Consider the following 23,563-nt stretch of genomic DNA (forward strand, 5'->3'; position numbering starts at 1 on the left):
TCGCACAGAGACAGCTGACCCCACTGCTCACGGGGTCCTGGGCACACCCCTCGGCTCCTGTCTCCAGGCGTGTGCCCATGCCACGTCTTGTCTGGGGAAAGGGTGATTGTGCCTCCCCACCCAGCTAGATGTGCTCTCCCTACCCTGGGAATGCTCCTGGACGGGGGGTGAGTGGCTGGCCTGTGTGGGTGCCGGCATGTCTCGGAAGGGCCTGAAGCAAATCCCTTTTCGTCTCTTCAAGGGTGGTTTTGTACAGCACACCCCAAGCCAGCTGCCCCTCTAGTGTGCCCCCCAGCGTGCCCCTCTTCCCACCTGGGCACACCGGTGTTCCTGGGTGCTGGGTAAAGCTAGCCAGCGGCTGCCCAGCAGAGGCCAGAGCGGGGAGCCGCTGCCTCTGAGGCGTGAGCCACTCACGTTCTGCAAGGAGGAGGGGGAGACTTGGGAGAAGAAAGCCCCCGAAATGTCAGCGGCAGATGAAGGGCGCTGGAAAATTTAATCTCCCAACTTTCCCAACTAATGTGACATTTGGATTCCGTTCTGATAAGCTATCAGCTGGCGAACTTTTTTCTTTCCTTCTCTTTCCCCCACCCCCACCTTCTGGCTGGTAATTTAAAAGTAAATGGTCTAGAAAGATCTCTAACTGTACCTCTGGCAAAGATTAAAAAAACAAAACAACACAACAAGCAGGGGAGTCGGCAAATGTGTATGTGCAGAATTTATACCAGGGCTGGGCTGGGCCGGGCTTTTGGATTACCCGATCCCCACCCAGCCCCACCTGGGGTAATCTTACCCCTTGGGCTGCCCTAGCCCCCCAGCAGCTATTCAAGGGACTGAGGGTCCTGGATATATTGGGTGCTGCTGGGAGCCGGAGGTTCACAGTCCTGGCAGGGGGCTGGGCCCCACACTGGCCAAGGAGTCCCTTAGTGCCACCCTCACACCCAGGGCTTCGTACGGTGGGCAATCGCAGCCTCCTGGTTTATATTTAATGCACTGATTGCTAAAATTACAGCCCGCTGCAGAGGGGGGTAAGGAATTAGATTCAGGGTCTAATTAAAGGTTCGCTCTTCATTTGAATTTCAGATTCCAGCTTTAATTTTAGCAACTTCTCTGGGAGCCACAGAGGCTCAGCCAGGGAGAAAGCACACCTGCTTTAGCCCACCCAGCCTTCCTTCTCAGGCCCCCTGCCCGCCTGCCCTCCTGCAGGCTCCCCCCAGGGCAGCCTGGCACCATGGACCTTCTGTAGGGACCCCCTCCTGCCTGCCCACCTCCTGGTGTCATTAGATACCGCCTGCTCCCCACAGGAAACCCCCCCCCCAGGCCAAAAGGAAAAGGAAGACTGGAGTTGGGGTCTCCTGCAACAGTCAGCACAGGTGGGAACCCGGAGAGCGAGCTATTGTGACACCTCTGTTTTCAGAGAAGACAATTGGGAGGCAGATGGACTGGGGCCTTGACAAGTTCTCCGCACACTGTCCACTCCACGTGCTCTGCCTCCTCTGTAGGCCCCTTCCCCCCCACATGGTCTCCGTCACCGAAAGGATAGGCAGGCACAGGACCTGGGCTGCCTCTGCAGCTGGGGCAAGACTGATTGTGGGGCCAGGCTGTGGGGTGCTCAGCGTACTGAGATGCTGTTCCCCTCACCACAGGGGAGGTACCTGCACTGATCTGAAACACACATGGATGGTATCGCATCCTGTATCCTGTATCCTGACCTGCCTGCCACCTCCAGGAAGCCCTCCCCAACTGCTCCCATAGAACTTCCCTGCGCTCGTAGAACTCAGCATCCCTTCTCGATATTGGCACCTGAACTGACCTATGCGAGGAGGTCCAAGCACCTCACTCCCCTGCCCACGGCCAGGTCTGGGCCTGCCCCACACTGTGCAGTGAAGCTGTGCCGCTTGGTGCCACACAGACATAGCCTTGGAGGTGTCTGGGCCTCTAGGGGTTTGTGGGAGGTGGAGGGTGGGAATCTGTGCCAACATAAGCCTGCGGGCTCAAGCACAGAATCCCAAAGAACACTAAGTCCCACACTCATTTCCAGCTGAGGCCACTAGCAGTGGCCTGCCCCCCGCCCAGAGTAGGTAGGGGCACTTACCAGCTCAGCGTCAGCCTTGGCGTCATAGTATACAATGTCTTCCTCCTGGTGGGGAGAGAGGCCTCAACACTCACAGCTCAAGGTCTCCTGAGGTGCAGTCAGGACCCCCACCCGCATGGCCTGGAATGGCCCCCTCACATTCCTCCGTTTGGAGATGCCATCCAGGGAGGCAGGATGAGTCAGTCTGGGAATGCGCCTTCCCCGGCGACCAGCGCTCGTCCTCAGGGACCCTGTTGACTCCAGGACAGGGTCTCTGCACTGCAGCCCTGCTGGGAGGCAGGGTCAGAGCCAGCCTGTCTGCTGAGATTCTGGCTGAGGCAGAACCAGGGGGAGTGAGGACGATGAAAAACTGGAGCCGAGTCTGGGCAAGAGTGAAATAACGACTCGACACCGCATCTTCCAATTTCTTCTGTTAAAAAGCCTGCTCATTACGGGCATGTACTTATTAATTATCTGTGATTTGTTGTGAAATGCAAGGGGGTTTACACAACAGGATTGGGAGAAAACAAAGCCCGGCCTGGAGCCTGCCTCCCCGCCCTCGCTGCCTGTGCTCACCCTGCCCGCCCGGGCCTCACCCGCCTGCCCGCCGCCTAGGTTCTTGGCCATCTGTGCGTCATAATCACTGGCCACCTGGGGGACCCGTAACACAAACGAGCTAATTTCATGTTTAATGATCTTTAATCAGAACTGAGCATGGCTGACAGAGGCCGCCAGAAGGTGAATCTGGTGCCATCAAGTGCCACCCGCTCAGGAGGGGCCACCCCACTCCTGCCCTCGTGGGCCCCAGGGCGGGGACACAGGATGCCACTGTCCAAGTCGCCCTCCCCTGCTGCTCCTCAGCCCTGTTTTGTACAGCAAAACCTGTAGCATGGCTCTGGCAGTCCCTTGCTCACTGGGAGCCTGTTTCTTTGTGGTCTGCAAATGGGGGTGATGACCAAGTATGCTCCCACGGGTATGGTTGTAAAAGCACAGAGCCAGCACTTACTCTGTGGTGGGCAGAAGTCATCTTGGCTGCCCCATGCCCGGCTAGGCCCCGTTTGCTGTGTGACCTCAGAGCTGCACTGTTCCCTCTCTGAGCTCAGACTCCTCATGCTTCAGGGAGGGGCTTGGCCTTGGTGACTTCCCAGGTGCTGGGTCTGAGGCTATGGTTTGAGGTGATCAAACTGAGGCTTGTTGTGGGGACCAGTCGTGGGTTGTTTCCCACCAATGCTCTGGGGGTACAGGCCATTGGCTGGACGTGCAGGCATAATGCAAGCGTTCTGGAACACTGACTACACACCTGGCACCATCTTGGGCAAGACAACAACCTCCTGATGAATGTAAGCCCGAAGGCCACTTGATAGTTTTAGTTATCTGCGGCATCTGCTATGTCTAGCGCTTGGCACTCGTTGAATTACAGGTTCTCCCAACAGCCCTGTGACCCCGTCATATAGACGAGGACACTATGACAGGGATAAGTAGCCTTGGAAACCTGGTTCAACCAGCCTTCCCGACACATCTCCAACCCCTCCCACACGTGCCCACCAGGAAGGCTGGAGCCCAGGGGGCCAGGCGGGGGTGGGGCCGCGGCCCAGGCTCCGGGTGCTCGGCCTTTCCCCTGTGCCGGCTCCGACCGAAGCATATAATGAAAGCTGACATTATATCAAACACAATAAGGAGTTTCGGTTGATGAAGATCATTCCTGAACACACAAACCCATTAAACCGAGGGGAAAAAAATATCAATTCAACAGTCGCTGGCGAAAAGAAAATGTGATTTGTTATCTAAAAGGGGGTTATAAACACGGCTCTCAGTGAGAACAGGCAGCGCGGCGGGAGGACTGCAGATTAGCACGGGGGCTTCACTCTCCAACTTTTTAGGCAAATCTTCCACAAGGACATGAAAGGGCACGGCTGGGGGTCAGTCCTCCACAGGCTTCCAGAAGCCTGGGCTCCCTCATAGGCCGTGGTGGGTCCTGCCTGCACCTCCGTCCCTGGGACACCCAGACCTTCACTTGGCCACCCCTCCAGCTGCTCCAATGGCTCCCTTTCTCTCTTTGTCCTGTTTCATGGTTTTAGCGGAGGATCAGATGTTGGTGGCATCGGGAACATGGGGAACGTGTCATATAGGAGGATTCCAGCCCCCTGCAGACCATGGATGAGGCTCAGGAGTCTGCACGCAGCCCTTGTCCCCAGGGGCTGGGGTGCATTGCCCACTTTGGAGGGCAGCCCATGCCTTTCCTTGGTCAAGAGGAGCAGTAGCATGCAGTGGTTGTGGAAAGATCGCATGTATAAAAATACATGGTACGCGCAGTTTGGTGGCTATGTTTGAGGTGCTGTGGAGCTGGGGGTGTGGCAGGATGGGGGCATCAGGGTTGGGGTGGGAGAGTCCCTGGAAAGGCCTCTGTCTGCTTTGGCCTGCCTGGTACCCAGTGTCCACAGTTAGTGCCAGCCTCTGGGTTAGACAAGGACGCAGCACACACAGGAGCCTTGGAAAAGGGTCCTGGCCTCAATCCTGACTGGAATGTGTGAGCTCTGGAAGCCTGAGCTGCGAGTGCAGATCCCAGGGGCCCCATGAGGACCCCCAGGGGTCACCCTATCTCACCGAAGAGGTAAGGGTGCCTGTTAAATCCTGCAGCCTCAGTGAGGCTTTAGCTCAGGGTCCCACTTATAAAATCAGGATGCTGCTGCCTCCTCTGAGGGTGCTAAGAGGACAGGGAGCTGGGCATCCCAGGGGGAAGGGTCAATCCTACCCATGGGCAAGGACCCCCTCATGTTTTCAACTTCACAGCCCTGAACGTGGAAAAAGCCGCCTGAACATGGAAAAAGAACACTGGCTAAGGTGAAACAGACATCATTAAGGTCCAGGGTCCACACCCCTGACACCCCCCTTTGTTACTTGGTATTCTAGGGGCCATTTTCCTCAAACGGGGCAGGGTGGGGGGATCACCCCCTCTAACTCACACATATACCCCCTGCCACGTAGATTTCTGTACAGAGATGACAGATGAGGGGTGGGGCTGGGGGGCCCACATGGCCTTGTATAGATGACACACACACTCCTTAGCTGGAGTCAAGCCCAAGAGACAGCAACAGGGGTATTGGCAGGTGGGGAACAGGGTGAGGACACGAGCATGGGGTGAGCATGGGGAATAGCTGTTTGGTGCCACGGATGGCGGCTGCAAGGGCTTGGCCAGACCTGACTGTCGCCTGCCCACCAGGCCTCTGTGCAGGGCCCAGGCCAGCTACCCGGCTACACCAGTGAGGACGCCTGGCCTTCCTGCCCTGGCTCACTGCCAGCTTAGCTCAGCCAAGAGGACTGTTTTCTGAGAGAGCCGTCTGTCGCCGGCTTGGCAGAGACGCAGGCAGCAGGCTGGAGGCTGGGGCAGACCTCAGGCGAGGGAGGCCACCTGTTCTGTCCAGCCGGCTCCTCTGGCCTGGCCCAGCCTTCACAGCCCTCCCTTGAGGTTCCTGGGCACAGCTACTTCTCCCATCAGACTCCCCAGGGCAGGGCTGTGTCTCCTGCAGGTCCTGGTGTTGGCATTGAGGCCCTGGGGCTAATGGCCTCTCTTGCCTCCCCACCCATGGCCTGGCTCAGTTCCTCCCTGGTGGCAGTGTAGAGGGCAGATAACGCTGGCACAGTGAGGTGCTGGCGCCAGGTACAGTGTCCGGCAGGTGGGCTATCTTCATCTACCCTAAGTGTTCCGGGCACCAGAGCACTTGCTGCCTGTCCGCAGGGGCCATGCAAGGTGCTGCCTGTTAACCGGGGCCCTATTTTCTCTGGTGTCCAAAGGCTGTGGTGACAGGTGTGTGAGGTCATGACCTGGGACTAGGGAGGGGAGCAGGGGGGCTTCACATCCAGACATGTCCCCCTTGTTCTCTTGACCCAGCTTTGATGCTGCATACTCCAGGACCCAACTCCCCAGGCTGGGGTCGATGGGTGTGTGTGTGTGTACCATTGTCTGTTTCTCAGAGGTATGCATGCAGACCTACTGTGTGCTGTTGACAGGGAGGGCCATACCCTACTGATCACGCAGTGGATTCTAGTCTGGCCCCACGGTGCCAGCCTCCCCATCACAGAGGTAAGAAGACCGAGGCCTAGCTGCTCCTGGTCACTTTGTCCACCGGGCACCTGGCTGAGCAGACAGGTGACGGGCAGCACTGAGTCAGGCTCAACTGTTTCTGGCGTAGAGGAGATGCGAGTGGGACAGACAGACCAGCCCACTGGGACGCTTGCCCGGGGCAGCCTGTGTCAGGAACCATCTGCGTTACAGGCACCAAAGATGGATGCTGTAGGCAGTGGGGGCCAATTCTAGGGTCGGGGCGAGAAAGAAGAGCCCTAGGGAGTTAAGTGGAGAGGGAGGCGTTACCATCCCGAAGGAGGAGTTAAGGGCATTCCTGGGGGAAGGCCTGGCTTGTGTCAAGGGCCTGAGTTGGACACTGGGGTTGTGGCACAGGCCGGGTGCCCCTCCTGAGTGCCGGGGGGGAACATGGCTCCCTATCTGTCATCTCTTGAAGGTTGTTGGGAAGGACATGGTTTCAAGAGTGAGTGGTGTGGCTGCAAGGGACAAAAATACCCTCCTTCCCCAGCCTCGGGTCGTCCCCTTATCCCCCGGCAGAGATAGTCCCCAGCTGCAGTCACTGCCAGCTCTCCCTGGCAGCCTCGGCAGGGCTGGAGGTGTGTCGGCTAATGGGCCCACCATTAGCATTAATGCCTTTCAGCCTGGCAGCTGGGGCCGCTGCAGTGCTTCAGGGGAAGAGCTGGGCCCTGACCTTGCAGCTCAGAAGGAGGGGGTGACTACAGCTGTACCATGTCCAAGAGACTGGTGGGACAATACAGGCAGACATGGATTGGGGGACATGGTGAGCATTGGGGAAGTAAGGCGGGGCCCAGCTGGCCCTGTGGTCACACCTAAAGCTGTGGGGGGATCTCCGGTCACGCTTGGGGGAGGGGACCAGCCAGACCCTCCTCCTGCCTCAGCTCAGGACAGAGCACCCAAGGCCCATGGGCTGGTGTGGTCAGAGAAGCCCACCACTGACTTGCCACCGTAGGCCCTTTTACATATCGTGTCTGAGCTGACAGGCAGTGTCAACACCAGCCAGTCCTTTGCCCAATGGGGAAACTGAAGCCCAGAGGGCCAGGCCCTTGTCGGACCACACAGGGACTGTGAGGGAGGGGCTCCTCGGCACCCCTGGGTGCCCCTGGGACTTTGGCCCTCCTTCCTGGCAGGCACCTGTGGAGTCCACTCCACAGCTGGGAGAAGCTGTTCCTGCCTCAGAGAATAGCTGACAATCAGAGGTCAGAGGCCCAGGATGACCCTTGGAAATCTTGGGTTTTTTTGCAGTCAGGAAGAGAAAGTCGGGCTGTAGGCGGGTCTTTTCATTCCATATGCCCTGATTTCTTCACTTGCTCTCCTGTACCTGCTCTGCACACCTGTCCTGGGTGGGCAGGGGAGGAAGCAGGTATGTCAGGAACAAAGGAAGGGCCGGAGCAGGAGCTGAGGGTGCTGGCTTCCTGAAGGAGGAGGGGTGATGGGCTGGGGGAGGGAGCAGCTTCCTTGGGAAGGGACAGACAAGCTGGGCTCCAGGAGGAACAGAGGGCATTTGGGTAGAGAGATCAGGAGTGGGTCTGGAAGGTGTTCAGTGTGGCTGGAGCACAGGAGGAAGGGCGGAGAAGCGAGGTTGACAAGAGGCAGAACAGCTAGACCCTGGGGCCTTGTGGCGGTCTTGTCAGGGCAGCGTATTTGCAGGTGGAGGTGTGGTCTGAGTGGCCAGTGAGTGCACGTGGCTGCTGCCATGGGTATTTCTGATCAATGCTGAGGGGCACGGGGCCCAGTAATGGGTAGCGGTGCTAGAATGCGGAGGGAGAAAAGGGCAGTCCCGAGCCCCTGGGGAGGTGGGGGGTGGTCCAGAGAGTTCCTAGCTCATTTCTGTGCCCCCTAAAAAATCATCTATTACCCCCAACCCTTGTGAGCTCCCTGAGGGTAGCACCTAGCACCCACCAGGTAGCAAAAGAAGAATGTCAGGGTGTGGGCAGGGCAGGGCAGGGCTCAGGGTGGTCTGGGGGGACGGGGACTGGGGAGGGGGACAGGTTTAGGGGGACTGGGTCATAGGCATGAGCCCCCGGCACCTGACAGCCTGGCCATGAACCTCTGCCACCAACAGGTAGCCTCCACTCGTGCAGGATAATGACCCCACCTGCCTCCTCGATGGCCCCGGGCCAGCGCTACATGAGTGAAGGGCCTCCCCTGCTGTCTGCCCCACTCCTGCCCTCCTATGGGTCCCAAGGAGGAACTCTTGCTACCTGTCCCTGTGTATCACAGAGGCCACCAGGAGGCATGGCCCAGATGCCTGTGCAGCTGTGGAGGACACAGGGAGCCCTGCCAGCTGGTCTGGTCCCTGTGGGTTCCCTCATCCTTGGCACCAGGGGTTCCCTGAGCCTGAGAGGAACCCTGCCTCAGTATCCTATTTACTGTGACCCTCTGAGACACTGGCCCGACAGAAGGGGTGCAGGTGTGAGGGCCACCTGGGTTTGAGGCTGGGAGTCAGTGAGGCTTCCCTTCCCTCCCCCATATTCTGGACCCTTCTGCCCTCAGGAAGAGTCCTGCTCCCAGCTTCTCACACCTCCGCTCCGTCAGTGCCTGAGCTCATGCGGGCTCAACTGGTGGAGGGAGAGCTTTTGTGGTTGTGACAGCCTGGTCCCTGATCTCAGCCCGAGGGCCTCCTAGAAGACAGGCTGCTGCTCAGGGAAGTCCTGGGAGGGGGAAGGGTCCCCTTCTCTCAGCGTCTCTTCCACGTCAGTGTATTCAAGTCAGAAGACTCCTAGAGTCAAGAGGCTTCTTTGGCCTGGGGGCTCTCTAAGGAGCCTGGGTACCTCCTGAGCCACCAAGGCGACATCCACTTTGGGGAGCACCACTTTAGAGCAGCCTGTCACAGACTCCACAGCTCCTCTGGGTGGAATGACAAGTTCACCTCTGCACGCTGTGTCCCAGCACCAAGGAGCCTCCGTGTTTACTGAACAAAGGTTCCCAACTCCACCCACAGAGCCCTTGGTGCCCGTCCAGTGGGTCTGGGCAGCTTCCGCCCACCACACTCACATCCACCTTTGCTGAGGGTGGGCAGCTCCTCGGGGCTGGGGAAGGCACTGCACTTCTTACCTTGATGTTGTCCTGCCAGCGGTGGGCTTTCTGGAAGTTCTCTGCAGCATCGGCCAATCTCTGAGGGACAGAGCACAGAGAGGTCAGAGGCTAAGGAAGGCGTGTGCCCAGCCCAAAGCCTTCTCCATCCCCAGCACTTCCTGGGGCCAGGATGGCTCAGGGACTCCCTCCCCCCATCCTGCCGGACCCCCAGACATTCTCCAGCTTGCTCTGTGGGCCCTCCCTCCACACACAGCTGGGTTCACCTGCATAAAGTGACCTGAGTGGCATCTCAGTGGAACCCCCTGTACTTCAGCCCAGCCACAACTCCTGCCCACAGGGTGGTAGGGGACCCCCAGGACATAGCAGGATCCAGGTCCCGGAGCTAAGCCCCATCGCCACTCTCTATCCCCTGCAAACCAGTGTCACCCCAGCCAAGGGTGAACTGCCGCAGCGAGAGTGCCTCGCTGATGCCCCCAGCTTGCTCAGGGCCCACAGTCCCCCCCTGCCCACCAACACTGTCCCTGTCCTGGCTTCCGAAAGCTCCTTCCCAGTAGGTTCTCCCAGCTTTCTGTCCATACGAGCCTGGCTTGTCCTTTGGGGCTGGCTCCTGCAGCCTCCTCCACTGAGGCCCGGTGCCTGTGAGCACAACTGTGTGTCTGTCCATCCCACACCTCGTTACCCGGCACACCTGGCGCCACACCATGGCAGCATCAGCCCTGCCATCTTATAGTCCAGAGGGGAAACAGATACGTAACCAGGCAGAACAACTAGGGCAGGAATAGCTGAGGTGCTTCTAGAAAGCTGTGGCAACTTGGGACGTCAGGGAAGGCTTCCTGGAGGAGGTGTGGGTTGGCTCATGGTCTGAGCCCTGGCTGATCAGAGATTATTATTTTGCACCTCCGAAGATCCTGTCCCTCCAAGAAGTCTTAGGGCTCCTGAAGATGGCCCTTGGGGGCCTCCCACAGAGCCGAAAACAGTGAAGTCCTGTACAGTGAATCACCATGATGGCTGTCACCACAAACCAGTCACCTACTGTACTCCAAACCCTCCCCCAGGCGACACGTCACGTGTACCTGTCACTGTTCACAACGTGCCTGACATGTCCTCAGATGAGGATACCCAGGCAGCCTGCCCAAGGTCACAGAATGAGTCTGGGGCCCTGAGCCTGGCCCTCACCACTGCGCTTGCCTTGCCCAGCACACTCCACAGCCCACCACGCCTGGCGAGGGACGGAGCGGCTCTTTCTGGGAGAGCGGCTCTGGTCCCCCACCCGGCCCCACTCCATTTCATGATGGAGCCGTAGCGTCTTGCCTCCGGGCCCCCAGCCCCAACTCAGAAGGCCCTGGCCTTTTGGTGATCAGGACACACGCCCCTGTCCATCAGCCCAGGCCTGAGGTGCACACGGCCCTCGAGGGGAGGTTCTAATAAAGCCTGGCAGCTGCCCATTAGGGGGAAATGGGAGTCAGGACACGGGAGACCAGCTTTTCTTCCCTCCCGCCATGGAACAGTGTTGGGGGCTCGGTGGGATTCCTTGCAGAGCTGCGGCCTCCACTCTCTGGGGGCACAATGCCATCCCAGGCAGTCAGAGGGGCTGTCCAGAGCCATCCCCACTCCTGCTGGGCCTGGCTTCCCCTCCTCCTCGGGCCAAAAGCTGAGACAGCTACGAAGCTGGGGGTCTTGGGGGCAAGGTGGGAAGGCCCTTTTGAAGTCAAACCCCTCATTTCACAATGCCGAGCCCCTCCTGGCCTCCACTTCCCTCTCCTTCTACCCCACCTGTCTTATCTGTATGTGCTGTCCTCTGCCCACCTGTTTCTGCTTGGGTGGACCCCACCCCCCTTATTCAGCTGCAGGGACCACAGGCCTCTCTATTCCCAGATACCTCCTTTTGTCTTGCCTGCAATCCTTGCCCCCCTGAGCTCCTGGACACCTACCTGGGGTGACCCTCAGGCCCAGCGGAGCTCACTCCATCCCCACCTGGAATAAGCCCACCCACCTTGGGACTGCGGACCCTGCACCCCACTGTTGGTATCACTCAGACCACATCCCGTGGTCCCCAGCCCAGGCTCTGTCCTCCCTCAGGCTCCTGCGTCCCCTTTTGCCCTCTGTCATCTATTCCCCCCAGGGCACCTGGAGCCTTCAAAGCGAGGATCTGAGCATGTGGCTGCTCCCTGACCCTAACCCTCAACAGCTCCCCATGATTCTGCGTATAAAAGGCAAAACTTTCTTGAGGCCCCAGGGAGCCACCTGTGCCCAACGCCTGCCCCTCCCTTTCCATCCTGGGGCCTCCTTTCCACCTAAACCACAAGCATCCAGAATGGGTGAGGCCCCTGACTCACAAGTCTGCAGTACCCTTCCGCAGAGGACGTTACTGTGTGACATGGTTAACGACATTTGTCATTACTGTTAACTGAGCACCTATTTCACAAGCTCAGTCCCAGGCCTGGATGAGAGGGGGTGAAGCCTATGGAGCAGCCCTGAGACTACACCTGGGACAGGGGGACTTGGGCAATCACTGCACGCCCCCTTTCCTTATCCTCTCAGGGCTCAGCTCTGACCCTGGGATTCACAGGCCCCAGGGGCACGGGCTGCAGCCCCTCCAGCTCTCTAGCCAAGCAGCCAAGAGGAGGGAGCCCCAGGCGGGAGGGCCGCAGCCCCCAGCCTCCTTGAACTCATGGAGTCCCATGGGCTCAAAGGCCTGGGTCAGCCCGCTGACTCGTGAATAACGGAGTTGCAATAGCCACAGCGAAAGGATTACTTTTAATCCTCGGTAACGATCAAGCCATTATTATTTTTTTGGTGTTACAGATCAATCAGTCCATCCCCGGGCGCTGGACGTGTGGAAACTGCTAAACGCACAGGCTGGTGGTGTGGGAGGAAGGGCTGGGCCGCTGAATGGCGGTGGGGTGGGCAGGCTGTGAGGCTGAGAGGGTGGGAGGACTAGGACCACCCACGGGCACGTCTCGGGGCCCCAAGTGGCGATCAGAACCTGGACCCTGGAGCCTTGGAGCCTGGCCTGGGTTCAGATCCTGGCACCCTTGAGCAAGTGTTCCCGCCCCCCGCCCCCAATTTCCTGCAGGCGGAGAGAGTAACTGTGCCTATTCAGAGAGGGCAGGTTCTCGGCAGCCCCTCTGCTCCAACCTCCAGAAGCTACTCAGAGCGGGTGGTCCCCTGGCGTTTCTCTGGATGGTTCTAAGCACGCAAGGCACTTGCCCACCTCTGTCTCCCCGTTATCCACTCTATCTGCCTGGGATGTGCCCCCTACCCTCTCAGTCAGCCCTGGCAGACTCCGTCACCTCCTGTGGAAGCCTCCTTTTGTCCTTGACCAGTCCACGGGCTCCCCTCCCCACTGGCAGCAGTCAGTCTTTCTTGGGCTGCTGTCTGCACAGAGGCCACAGTAGTCAGGCCTGCCTGAGGCTGCCCCAGGCTTCATCCTCCTCGAGCTTTCCTCCCATCGCTCTGGAGTCCTCCTGTTGGGCTGGGGGTAGGCAGGATGAGGAAGGAAACTGAGACCCAGAGATGAAGGGACACCCTACCAAGACTCCCAGCAGGGCAGGGGCAGCGGTGGGGCCACAGCTTGGTGCCATCTCCAGTCTCCTGCCTGTCTGGAGAGATACACTCTGGTCCCATCCCTGACCCTGAGTGCCTGTTCGCCTGGGACCAGCTCCTGCTTGGGCTCTGGGCTCTGCTCTCCTGCCACCAGGCCCTGCACAGTCTGTTTCCTTCTGTGCGCTCTCGCCCACATTCCACTAGCCTGGCACACTGCCTCAGCCTTGAGGTGTTAGCTTAGACCTCATTCTCTTAACCATTCCCTGACCCCAGCCAATGCCCCATCGTCCGCATCATGGCATCCACAGAACCTTCTGCCTTGTCTGCATTCTCCCTTGGGCTCTGAGCTTGGTGGAGGCCATATCTGACAGCTGTCCAGTTTATAGCAACCTGGCCCCTGACACACAGTTGGTGCACAATGAACCTCTGCTAAATCAAGGTCACAGTGACTCTGAACCAGGGTAGAGGCCAGGGCTTGGGCTGTTTGATCCCAGGTGTGTGGTTTAACCTCTCTGAGCCTCTTTTCCTCCTCACATCCTAGAGAGTCGGGGCTGCCTATGAGGGTAATGCTGCTACGAAGTTGCTGCTGGTGGCTTGCCTGGCCGATGACGTCCTCATTGTGGCCAAGGCGTTGAGGAAAGTGTGGTGGGATTGCTGAGCAGGACAGCTCACGGCCAAGTCCATCACAGTAACAGCGGGCATTTCAGGGGCAATTATCAGAGAGTTTCACTTAACAATCAATTTCCCTTAGCTCCGGAAACTGTTTTTACAGGAAAAGACAAGGAAGAGGAGAACTGGCGGTGCGCTGGGACAAAGCTCCACTGGGGAGCAGGCCCCTTCACAGACACCTTCAAATTTCACTAAGTTAAACGTCTTTCAATTGCCCTGAAGCTGAGGCAGACAATGAACTGAGATAAGGGACCTGGGCCATGGTGGGTGCCCCTCAGAGGGAACACCTAGAGGGCAGGGCCCCACTGCATACTGGGGGAGGGCGTTGGGCATGGGGGCTTCTCCATCCTCTTTGAGTTCCTGCTCCTCCTCCCAGGCTGGGTGCCCCCACTTCTCCTCGGCCTCTTCCCCTCATGTCCCTTACTGGGGAGCCCCTCCTCTCGGTGCTGGCCCAGCCCGAAAAGGTCTGGGAGCAACTGCCCATCAAATAGGATTTGTTCTGTGCAGCCCAAAGGGAAGACCACACTTTTTGGTCTCAGTTATAGTGACTCTCTCTTCCAGGGGATACGAGAGATTTGGGATCAAAGGCCCCGAGCCCATGGTGCACAGGATATGGAGGTCTGGGCCCCTGGGGCTGAGCCCGGCAGAAGCTGTGATGGGGGGCGCTGAGGTGGAGGTTGCAGGCAGCAAAGTGCCAGCACCCAGCAGATGCCCCAAGAACACTGCCGGAGAGTTGCAAGGAAGGTGACGATGACAGGATGACAGCCGACACCGCCCCTGGCACCCACCTTGGCCAAGGCTTCCCTGACTGGCACAGTTAATCCAACCACAGGTGGAAGACTGCCTCTTCCTCAGCAAGACCCCTGAGGGGTGGCTTCTTCTTTTACCGGTGAGGGGACTGAGGCTCAGAGCATTAGTGCTACTGCCTCAGGCCCCTAGGGAGGAAATGGTGGAAGGGACATCAAACCCAGGTCAACCAGAGAACCTTCCAGGGCGGGACCCGGTCTGCCAGCTGCGGCCTGGCTGCTCGGGCTTAGGTGTCCCTCACCTGCCTCCCAGAGTGGTTCCTTCGCCCTTCCTCCAGGAAAGGGGACCAGTAACCAGCCTCCCAGATGCTGCTCTGAAGCTCCCCTCCATCCCTGGTGGCACTGGGCCCAGACCCCGGGAGCAGGGGAGCACCAGGGTGCCCAGCCTTCCCTGCCCCGCCCAGCAGTGCCACCCTCGCCACCCTGTTTCGCCCCTGCCTTCAGGCCCTGTATTAGCTCTGTGTAGTGCACCGATAGATACTAAATACAGATTTCCAATTTCCAGAGCTGTTACGGTCTAATGAGTAAATAATATACATATTTAAAACTGTCGAAAAACATATCTGCATAATTAAAATATCTGCATAATAATGAAGCAAGATGCAGCTTAACAAGGCAGGAGCTGGAGCCCTAGGGCTGACAATAGGGGCAGCCTTACAGGTGGGGTGGGAGGTCCTGGCCCTGTAGCCTCTCCTTCCTGCTACCTTGGCCCGAGTGGGCGTTTGTCTGTCCGTCCACCGCTTGCTGCCAGCAGGTCCATCCACAGTCAGGGACCAGGAGAATCCCACCTTGGCCCTGGCCTTGCACAACTGTGGCCTGAGGGAGGTGCATGGGGACAGTGCCTGCTACACGAGCGATGGATGCCTCAATGACCCTGATTGCCACCATCCAGGGCACATGACATGCTCAGAGGTTTAAGGGGACAACCTTACTCACCACGACCTTCTGAGGGCTCTGAGGGGTGAAGAGGAGTGCACCAGCATGGGCGGCGCGGGCTGACCCGGACCCATGGCAGGTGATGCGCAAGCCGGTGGCTTTGCCTTCCTGCCAAGTGCACTGCCGACATCAGTACTTCCTGGGCAGGACTGGCACCTGGCTTTGCCCTCCTTCCTGTATCCATCCACACTGGACCTACTCGGCTACCGTCCCAGGACACATCAGTCCCACCCTTTCTGTACGAACTTTCTGTATTAAGCTTCCATCTTAAAGATAAAACCACCACTGGAAATATGAAAAACAAACAAACACCCAGACCCCAGACCAAAATTCCAGCAACCAAACCCACAGGGAAATAACGGGCTCTCCCAGCCGAGGAGGGTGCCTGGGGGAAAGTTGTCACGTGGGGCCCGCGTGTGATGGTAGTGACAGGCCCCCTGACCTTTTCCCTCACCAGCCTCATGCGTCTTCCACGAGTTGCTAAAAAAATTAGTAAAATGGATTTTTTTTCTTTTAAAAAAAAGGTCAGAATCCATGTAACAGGGAAAAACTCATTCCCGTTGTGGTTCCCCCTCTGGAGAGGGGGCACTGCCTCCCCGCCCCCAGGCCTGGGCTGGCTTGCTCCCTTTTGGGCACCTCGGGCTTGGCTGTCAATTCCTGCGCCCCTCGGTTCCACCTGCCAGGGGCACCTGTGTTTTAATTTCCCAGGAAAAATATAAAGAAGTGAGGGGTGGCTTGTGATGAGGTTGGAGGTGGGGTTGGGGAACCTGGTGTCCCAGAGGCTTGAATTTCAGACCCGACAGGATTTCCCAGAACACTGATTGCCAGATTGTATTCTGCCATGGGAGAACATTTTAAAAATCCGCTCTTTCCTATTACTGGTATGTTCCCCAAAGTAGACAGTCTGACATCAGGAATAAGGCCATGGGATCTGAGATCCTCCTTCCCAGGAAGGAAAGGAGGTGAAGTGGCATTCAAGTGATGACATAAATCCCATTGGCTTCACGGCTTTAACTTTCAATGGGAACCATAGTCAATACAGAAAGAGTAAGTTTGGTGTGTCATGGAACAGGAGATAAATGTGCCCAGTGTGAACAGGGCAAGGGGAGAGGAAAGGGGCTTCAGCGGCCGGGCAGAAAGTTCGCGGGGCCAGGGTGCCTTTACAGAGCAGCTGTCAGGAATCGTGGAAGAAGCCCACCCTCAGGGGATTACACCTCCAGCATGGGGCTGCTTCAGGATGGGAGGGGTGTGGCCCTGGACAGCCTCGTGCTAAGGGCAGCAGGACAGGCCCAGCTCTTAGGACCCTGCTCTGCCTGGTCTCTGCTGCTGCTCTTGCGACCTGAAGGGCACCTGTGAGACGTTCCCCATGAGAAATTAGCCGATATATCAACACATAGCATCAGGTTCACATTTGGGCTGTGGCCCCTGAGCCCAGCCGTTGGGAGGCACCTCGCCCCTCGGAGCCTGAGCGGAGGGCTGGCTCAGGTGGATTCCGAGGCTATACCAGTCCCTGGTGAGCCAGGTGCATTTCTTGCCAATTTTGTCCATTTTCTTCCCTCTGAATGATGACCCAGTGTAATTCATTCAAGTTTCTTTCATCCTTTAAAAAAATACGCAGATAGCATCAGGTGAGCGTATCGGGCCCAGGGCTGGTGGCTGGTTAGAAGAGCAGGGCGAAACGTCATTTATCTGAATGTACCATGGACATGTCGCTCCCTATGTGTGTTCTAGAGATACACGTGTGGGCCTGGGTGTGTGCTTCTGTGTGACAATGCCCTGTCACAGAGGCTGGGCGACTGGCTCTGCGCACAATTTGGGAAGCACTGCCCTCATCTCTCTGGACCTCAGTTTCTCACCTGAATAATGGGAACCAGAACCCCACCAGGACCCTCCCAGGGCTGTGGGGTTGTGATGGGGAACAAAGTATGGACAGACTGCAGCATGTGGACTCACTTTGGAAATGAGATAGAGCCCCAGCTCCTGGGTTGCCCCTTTACTCAGACTTACCCCAGAACCTGCTAACTGCTCCCCCAAACCTCAGCTTCTCTCTTGGGCCTTCTGACCTTGGCTTGACCTAGCCCCCTCTGAAGCTCATGCCAATGAGGGACAGAGGCTGTCCCCCTCCTTTGTCCACTGCCCCCCAGCATCCTGGCCTGGCCTCAGGCCGGCACTGAGGGACCCTTTGGGTGTCCTACTCAACCAACCACCCACGCTAAGCCATCAGTTCCTGAAGGTCACCCCTTGGAAGCGGCTCCCCTCCAAAGTCCCTAAGCCCGTGGCCCCTTTCTCCCTTCTAAACCAGACCTGTCCAGAGTGCCCCACCTCCACCCAAACCCAACTTCAGACTCCCACCCGATCTGTTTACCATGACCTCATCTGCCCGAGGCCCCCACACCTTCAAGCCTCCCACATAGGCCCTTGTGCCCCCATCCAGGGCTTCCTAGCTGCCCTGATCACTCCTCCCTCTCCTGTTCCATCTTTTACAGAGCCCTGCGGGGCCTGGCCCTGCCCGTCTCATCACTCTCCCACCACGCTGAGCTTGAACTCTACCCCCTTGCCATGCTTAGGTCCCCCCCTTGTTTGTGCCCTAAGCCTGACTGCCCTTCCCTCCCCTCAGCTGGCCGCATCCTTTAGGAGTCAGAGCGCATGCACCTCCTCCAGGAAGCCTGGTGCCCCTTGCAGGCTGGGTCTGCAGGACCCCCTGTGGTGTCTCCAGCACTGTTATGTCTGGCTCCCTCCCAGAGGTGGCCTCTTGCGGGCAGGGACTTGATTCATGGATCTGGGCGGCCCCAGTGCTGGGCACAGGCTTCCACCATGGTCAGAGGGGCGGGGGGTAAATCAGCAGGTGTCCGTAGGGACCTGCCAGGTTGGAGGCCCTGGGTTTCCCTGAGATGGAGATGGCAGAGGCCAGGCCAGAAACAATGCTGACGCCAGAGCACAGGGATCCAAAATGGTGTAGAGGCAAAGGTGTGGGCAAGATGAGGCTGAGTCTAAGTAGGGGCCTCCCTGAGCACCCCATGCACAGGGTCCAAGGGATTGCCTCAGGGGTATGAACTGGAGATATCTGTTCTCCAGGACCCCAGCCCCACTCGGGATCTCATGAAAATGTCATCTGACAGTGCCACCCCGCTGCTGCCAAGTCAGATGGAAAGGTCTGGAAGCAAAAGCCCTGGGCTCTGCTGGAGTGAGAGGTGATGGATAGGGGCCCCTCATCTGGCCAGGACGGCCAGGAGTTGGGTCCCTGGGGAGCTGGCATAGTCTGTCCTCGCCCCAGCCTAGTGCATTCTCCTGACCTGCTCCAACACCCTCCTCCAAGAAGCCTTCTCAGATGCCTCTATGCCCCACCAAGGCTCAAGGAAAGGACAGGGGAGGGTGGCGGTTTCAGTGGGAAGGGCTTGATGTGCCTTCCTTCTTTCCTGTCCATGAATGTTTATTAAGCACCTACTGTGTGCCTAGCCTGTACTAGACATGAGTGGTCAGTGAGCAGCCCAGACACAGTCCTGCTCTCATGTGGTGGTAAGTTCTTTATGTCCTAACTATCTTCCCACTGCAATTCAGTCCTACTGTCCTGAGCACAGAAGCTAACAGAGGCCTCTGCACTAAGAGCTGTTTGGCACAGTGACGTCACTGGGGTAGAACCGCACTGCTAGGCCCCTCTGCTATGAAGTGTGTTTCCACATGAAAGCTGAGCCTGAGAGCCCCTCCCCACTGGAACTGCAGAGCCCAAGCCCCTGCCCAGCCATCAAGCTCCCTTCCCATGATGTTATTTTTATACTTTTTCCTAAAACACAGCCTGAGCAGGTCCTTCTCGACTCCATTAACATTAGGAATCTAATCAGTAATCAGGCAGCTCATAATTTTCTGATTAGCTCTGATTAGGCCCAACCTCAGGGGAAGAGGGAGTGGGACAGTGAGGAGGGAGGTGGGGCCAGAGGGCTGAAGGAAGGAGCCCCTGGTTCCACTGTCGTCTGTCGGGAGGGGCGTGGGGCGGAGTCTTGGGTCAGAGGGGGTGCAGGGGTCAGGGAGCAAGGGCAGCAGGGAAGGGGCCCTGGCCCGTCTCACAGAAAGGACCCCCGATCCAGTTGGGCCCAGACTTTCAGCACCATGGACAGGAGTGGAGGGATAAGCAGACAGGTGTGGGCATTCGCCTGGGCGCCCCACTGCCTAGGCCCTGCTGGGTCCCACTCCTGGAACGATCTCAGGTGTACCCTTGAGTGATGGTGACAGTGACAGAATGGGCCTGCTCAGAGTGTGCAGTGTGTGACCCTGACATGCAGAACTGGTCCTAGCCGCTCTTACTGAGAACACCACAGGCAGGGCCTGGCTTGAGGACCATCACCTTCAGTGGAAATAACGAGGCTAGGCCTGGGGGGATCACCAGGGGACGGTACCAGTTAGGGGCAGAGCCCGGACCTATACCGAAGCATCATCGCAGGCCAGGGCCAGGCTTCCCTTCTGCCTGAGGCCTGCTTGTCACCTTAGCAACACGTGCCCCGATGGAACCGTGGTGCTGGTCCACGCATGGACCCTTGTGGGTCTGCCATACATGGACCCTGGCCCGTCCATGGCCCGGCTGACCGTGAAGCCCCCTGCCCCACGGCCTACCCACTGGCCTTCCCCACAGGCTTAGACTCCTTGGGGCCACACCCTGAAGCCCAGGTCACGTAAGGGTCAGACTGGTCCTGCCCTGGCCCCTGGTCTGGATCACAGGTCAACACCCTATGTTGAAAGCAACCATCCAGGTGACCTCTGATGAAATGCACCAGCTTGATGGAGGAGACGTGCACAGCTAATGCCATGCAAATTGGCATGGAGGCAATCAGCCTGACTCTAAAAGCTGCCCCACCGACCGCAGGCTGGCTCATTGTCTTTTCCGTCAATTTACATCTCATTACCCAGAAGGCTGTGCTCACTGGAGGTTAAAAGAAAAAGAGAATCAAGCAAGCCCCACTGCAACCTGCCTCCAGCTAGGGCATAGCACACATGTGTGACAGGGCTTCCTGGTGGACTGCCCCATGAGGTACATTCCACGGGGGACCCTGCCAGCCCTATCACCTCCATTGCCACCACCACTGCCCCTGCCACCCTCAGATGTCACTCCCATCGCCCCATCACCATTACCTCCATAATCGTGACTGATCCCCCAATCACCATCAACAGTCCCCTGACGACCCCCATATTCCATCACCACTGCACTGTTACCGCCAGTGGTACTCCCATCATCACCGTCACCACCTCGTTCTCATCATCAGTCACCAATACCATTATTGTCACCTCTGCCATCACCATCCACTATCAACATCACCTCCGTCCCACTACCACCTTCACTACTAGGCCCCTCGCCCCACTGTGATCTCTCTGCTAGCACCTCATGTCTTCTCGTAGCCACCGCCATCACTGCTGGCCCCACCGCCTCCGCATCCCTGAGGAAAGTCAGAGAACAGGCAGAGACCACTCACTCTTTACCTTTTTCTGCCCATCACCCCCAGCACTATCACAGGGCTAGGGAATCTGTAAACAAATAATCCAGTGACCAGAGACCTCCGAAATCAACCACCCAAGTCTGGCCTGACACTGGTGCCTGTAAGTGGGTGTCTCAGGAAGGCAGCCCTCAAGGCCAGCAGGTGGGGTGGGGGTGCTCACCCACTCTGGCAGAGCCCCTGGGAGCGTGGTGCTTAGTTTACTCCCCTGTTTAGCGGGACAGAGCCAGGAGCTGCGTGTGTGACACGGGCCGCTGATGCTTGCCCCACTATGAACCCTGATCACTTCATCTCTGAGGCTTCTGACAGCTCTGCCCTCACGAGGCCATGTGGGGATGAAGGCAGACAGTGAGAGGAGATTGCTGAACATCCAGGATTCACTCGGTCACATAGAACCTGGGAGAGGAGTGTGGTTAAATCAAGCTGGGAGGGCTTCTGGGAAAAGGCAACAGCAGACCCAACTTGAAGGACAAGGCCAGGCAGAGGGGAGAAGGGAAGGGATTCCAAGTGGGAGCCTCAGCAGGGCAGAGTTGTAGAGGCGGAAACAAGTGGGCTCCTTTGTGACGAGAGGAGGGCAGCTGAGGCTGGCCTTTGTTCCTCCCTCCATCCAAGGGGGTTGAGTGGGGGGTGTGCACTCCTGGGCAGCTCCTGGAGGAGGGGCCAGAGCAAAATTCTGGGAAGGGCCAGGAAGGAGAAACCCATGGCCCGGTGATCAGGCGGGGCTGTGAATAAAGCGTTCCTGCAATATAAGGGGTGGACAAGCCTCTTCCATATGACATCGTGATTTGTACCTTGCTTCACACACGTTCCTTTTAAGCCCCATGAAGCCTAATTGTTATTCCTATTCCACCAACAAGGACGCCAAGACCCAGAGATGAAGCTGAACCAAGAGGAAGCAGGGACTCCCTCACAGAGGTCACCCAGAAGAGTGGGACTCGGAGTCAGATTTTTCCACACGGCCATCACTCTGCTGGGCGTGGATGCCTGAGAGTCCACCCCACTGCCGCCCACCAGCTCTGGTGGCAGCAGTATGGGCACCACCCAGGACACACAGCCGGACATGGCTGGCCTGGGGGTTATGCGGGGGGCCTGGGCTGAGGTGACAGGCAGACAAAGGCCTGAGGCGGAGGGTGGGATGGGCACAGCCAGGTTGCCAGGTAGAAACGCCCAGGATAAAAGCTGCTCTGAATACCGGCTGCATCCCGCTGCTGCAATCAGCCTCGACACTTGGTTATTACGAGGAGTAAAGGCGGCCGGCGGGACAGCTGGAGCCTTGGTGACAACATTTAAGGCATTTGTCAGAGCTGTGGGACACGGGCTGCCAGGCGCTAATGGCTTCTGCTTGCTGCTGCCAAGTGAGAGGAGGGCGGGCCGGCGGAGGCGGGCTTGCTCCTGCCTGGGCCCCGTGCCCACCCCATGCTGCGCGGCTGCGCCACGACAGGTAGGGCCCACCTGGGCCTTCCAGATGCCTAGCAACAGCCACAGAGCCACGGCCCCAGCTGGGGAGCACGGGGAGCAGCCGTGCAGCACGGGGCATCTCAGCCACCTCCTCCTCCATTCAGGCTGCAGCCCCGCTCCCCTCTTTATCATGCCATCTTCCCGGAAAGGGACCCCTGAAGCCTAGCAGGCTAAGGCCACCTCAGCGCCCTGGGTTGGACTTTGTGTGGGAGGCCCCCAGGGATGCAGCCACAGTGGACTCATATCCATCCTGACAGGCTGAGTTCAGTTTTCCTACTTGTGAAATGGGAAAATGACACCATCCACCCAGGGAGCCTGGCTGCATCAGTGAGAACACGGGAGAATGCTGAAGCGCTGGCCACGTGGAGCCCAGTGGCACTTGGGCTTATTAGGAATGGATGTAAGAGATCAGATGTCACCGGGGAGTGGGGGGTGTGGACCCTACGGCAGCTCCCGGAGGAGGGGCCAGAGCAAAGTGCAGGGAAGGGTCAGGGAGGAGAAACCCATGGCCAGGTGATCAGGCGGGGCTTTGAGTAAAGCGTTCCTGCAACATACAGGGTTGGCGAGGAGCTCCTGGCCTGGAAGTACACTTGCAGGACCTGGCACCAGCACGGTCTATGCGTCACACAGACCTGCCACAGGCCAACCCACTGAGTGCTCACTGTGTCCCAGCACTGTCCTTAATCCCTAGAGCAGTCCCTACAAAGTAGGTCCCATTCCGACCCCATTTTGCAGATGAGAAAACTGAGGCTCAGAGGTGGTTACAGTTTGTCTGCAGCTCTCTGAGGGCAGTGTGGGGGGTTGTCCCATGGACCATGTAACTAAATCCCCCGCCCCTACTCATAGATTCATCCATGAGCTACCTTGAGTCCCCTCTGAGAACCTGAGACCCCTCTGAGGGGCCAGAGGGGCCCTTTGGCTGGCTGTGGACCAGAGGGCAAGGGATGGGGGAACACCATGGGTTGGGGGAGGGATGAGGGGGCAGGAGACTTGGGTATGCCTGAACTCAGCCTCAGCTTTACTGCATGACATTGCTCTTGTCATCCTAGGTGGCCTTAGAGTTCTTGTCCCTTTCTCAACGCACAGGTTGAGGCTTGGGGAGGCCCCAGAAGAAGGGTCAGAGTTGTACGCTCTGCCCAAGGTCACCTAGCTAGCTCTGGCCCCCAGGAATCCTCTTCCACCTGTGGTCAGCCCCTGGAACTGCTGCCAGGCTCAGCCTGGGACCCTCATAGTATCAGGGTGGGGCTGGGGTGCTGCTGTGGGTTTGAGTTCACTAATGTTGAGCCTTGTGACCCGTGGGGGGCAGCTGTGCTTGGCTCTGCGTAGATTCAAGATGGTCCCTGAGATAACAGCCTGGAGGGGTAGAAGGTCAGGGCAGACCCATCTCTCAGAGGAGTAGACCTTGAGTCCTGGGCTGGCCATATAGGCCCCATCCTTCCATGCTCATCAAGACAGAACC

General features: G+C 58.1%; 1 protein-coding gene across 5 annotated transcripts in view; it reads right to left on the reverse strand.

The window, feature by feature from the left end:
• CACNA2D2 (calcium voltage-gated channel auxiliary subunit alpha2delta 2) overlaps window positions 1-23,563 on the reverse strand; it is a 133,741-nt gene that overhangs the window by 22,048 nt on the left and 88,130 nt on the right. For all 5 annotated transcript variants that reach the window (XM_081071612.1, XM_081071616.1, XM_081071614.1 and 2 more), the window contains exons 4-5: window positions 9,228-9,287; window positions 2,093-2,137 (exon numbers count right to left, since the gene is read on the reverse strand). In XM_081071612.1, coding sequence (XP_080927738.1) covers window positions 2,093-2,137; window positions 9,228-9,287 — 105 coding nt within the window. The remainder of the gene's footprint in view (window positions 1-2,092; window positions 2,138-9,227; window positions 9,288-23,563) is intronic.

This window comes from Rhinolophus hipposideros (genome assembly GCF_964194185.1).
Source record: "Rhinolophus hipposideros genome assembly, chromosome: 14".
Taxonomy (NCBI): domain Eukaryota; kingdom Metazoa; phylum Chordata; class Mammalia; order Chiroptera; family Rhinolophidae; genus Rhinolophus; species Rhinolophus hipposideros.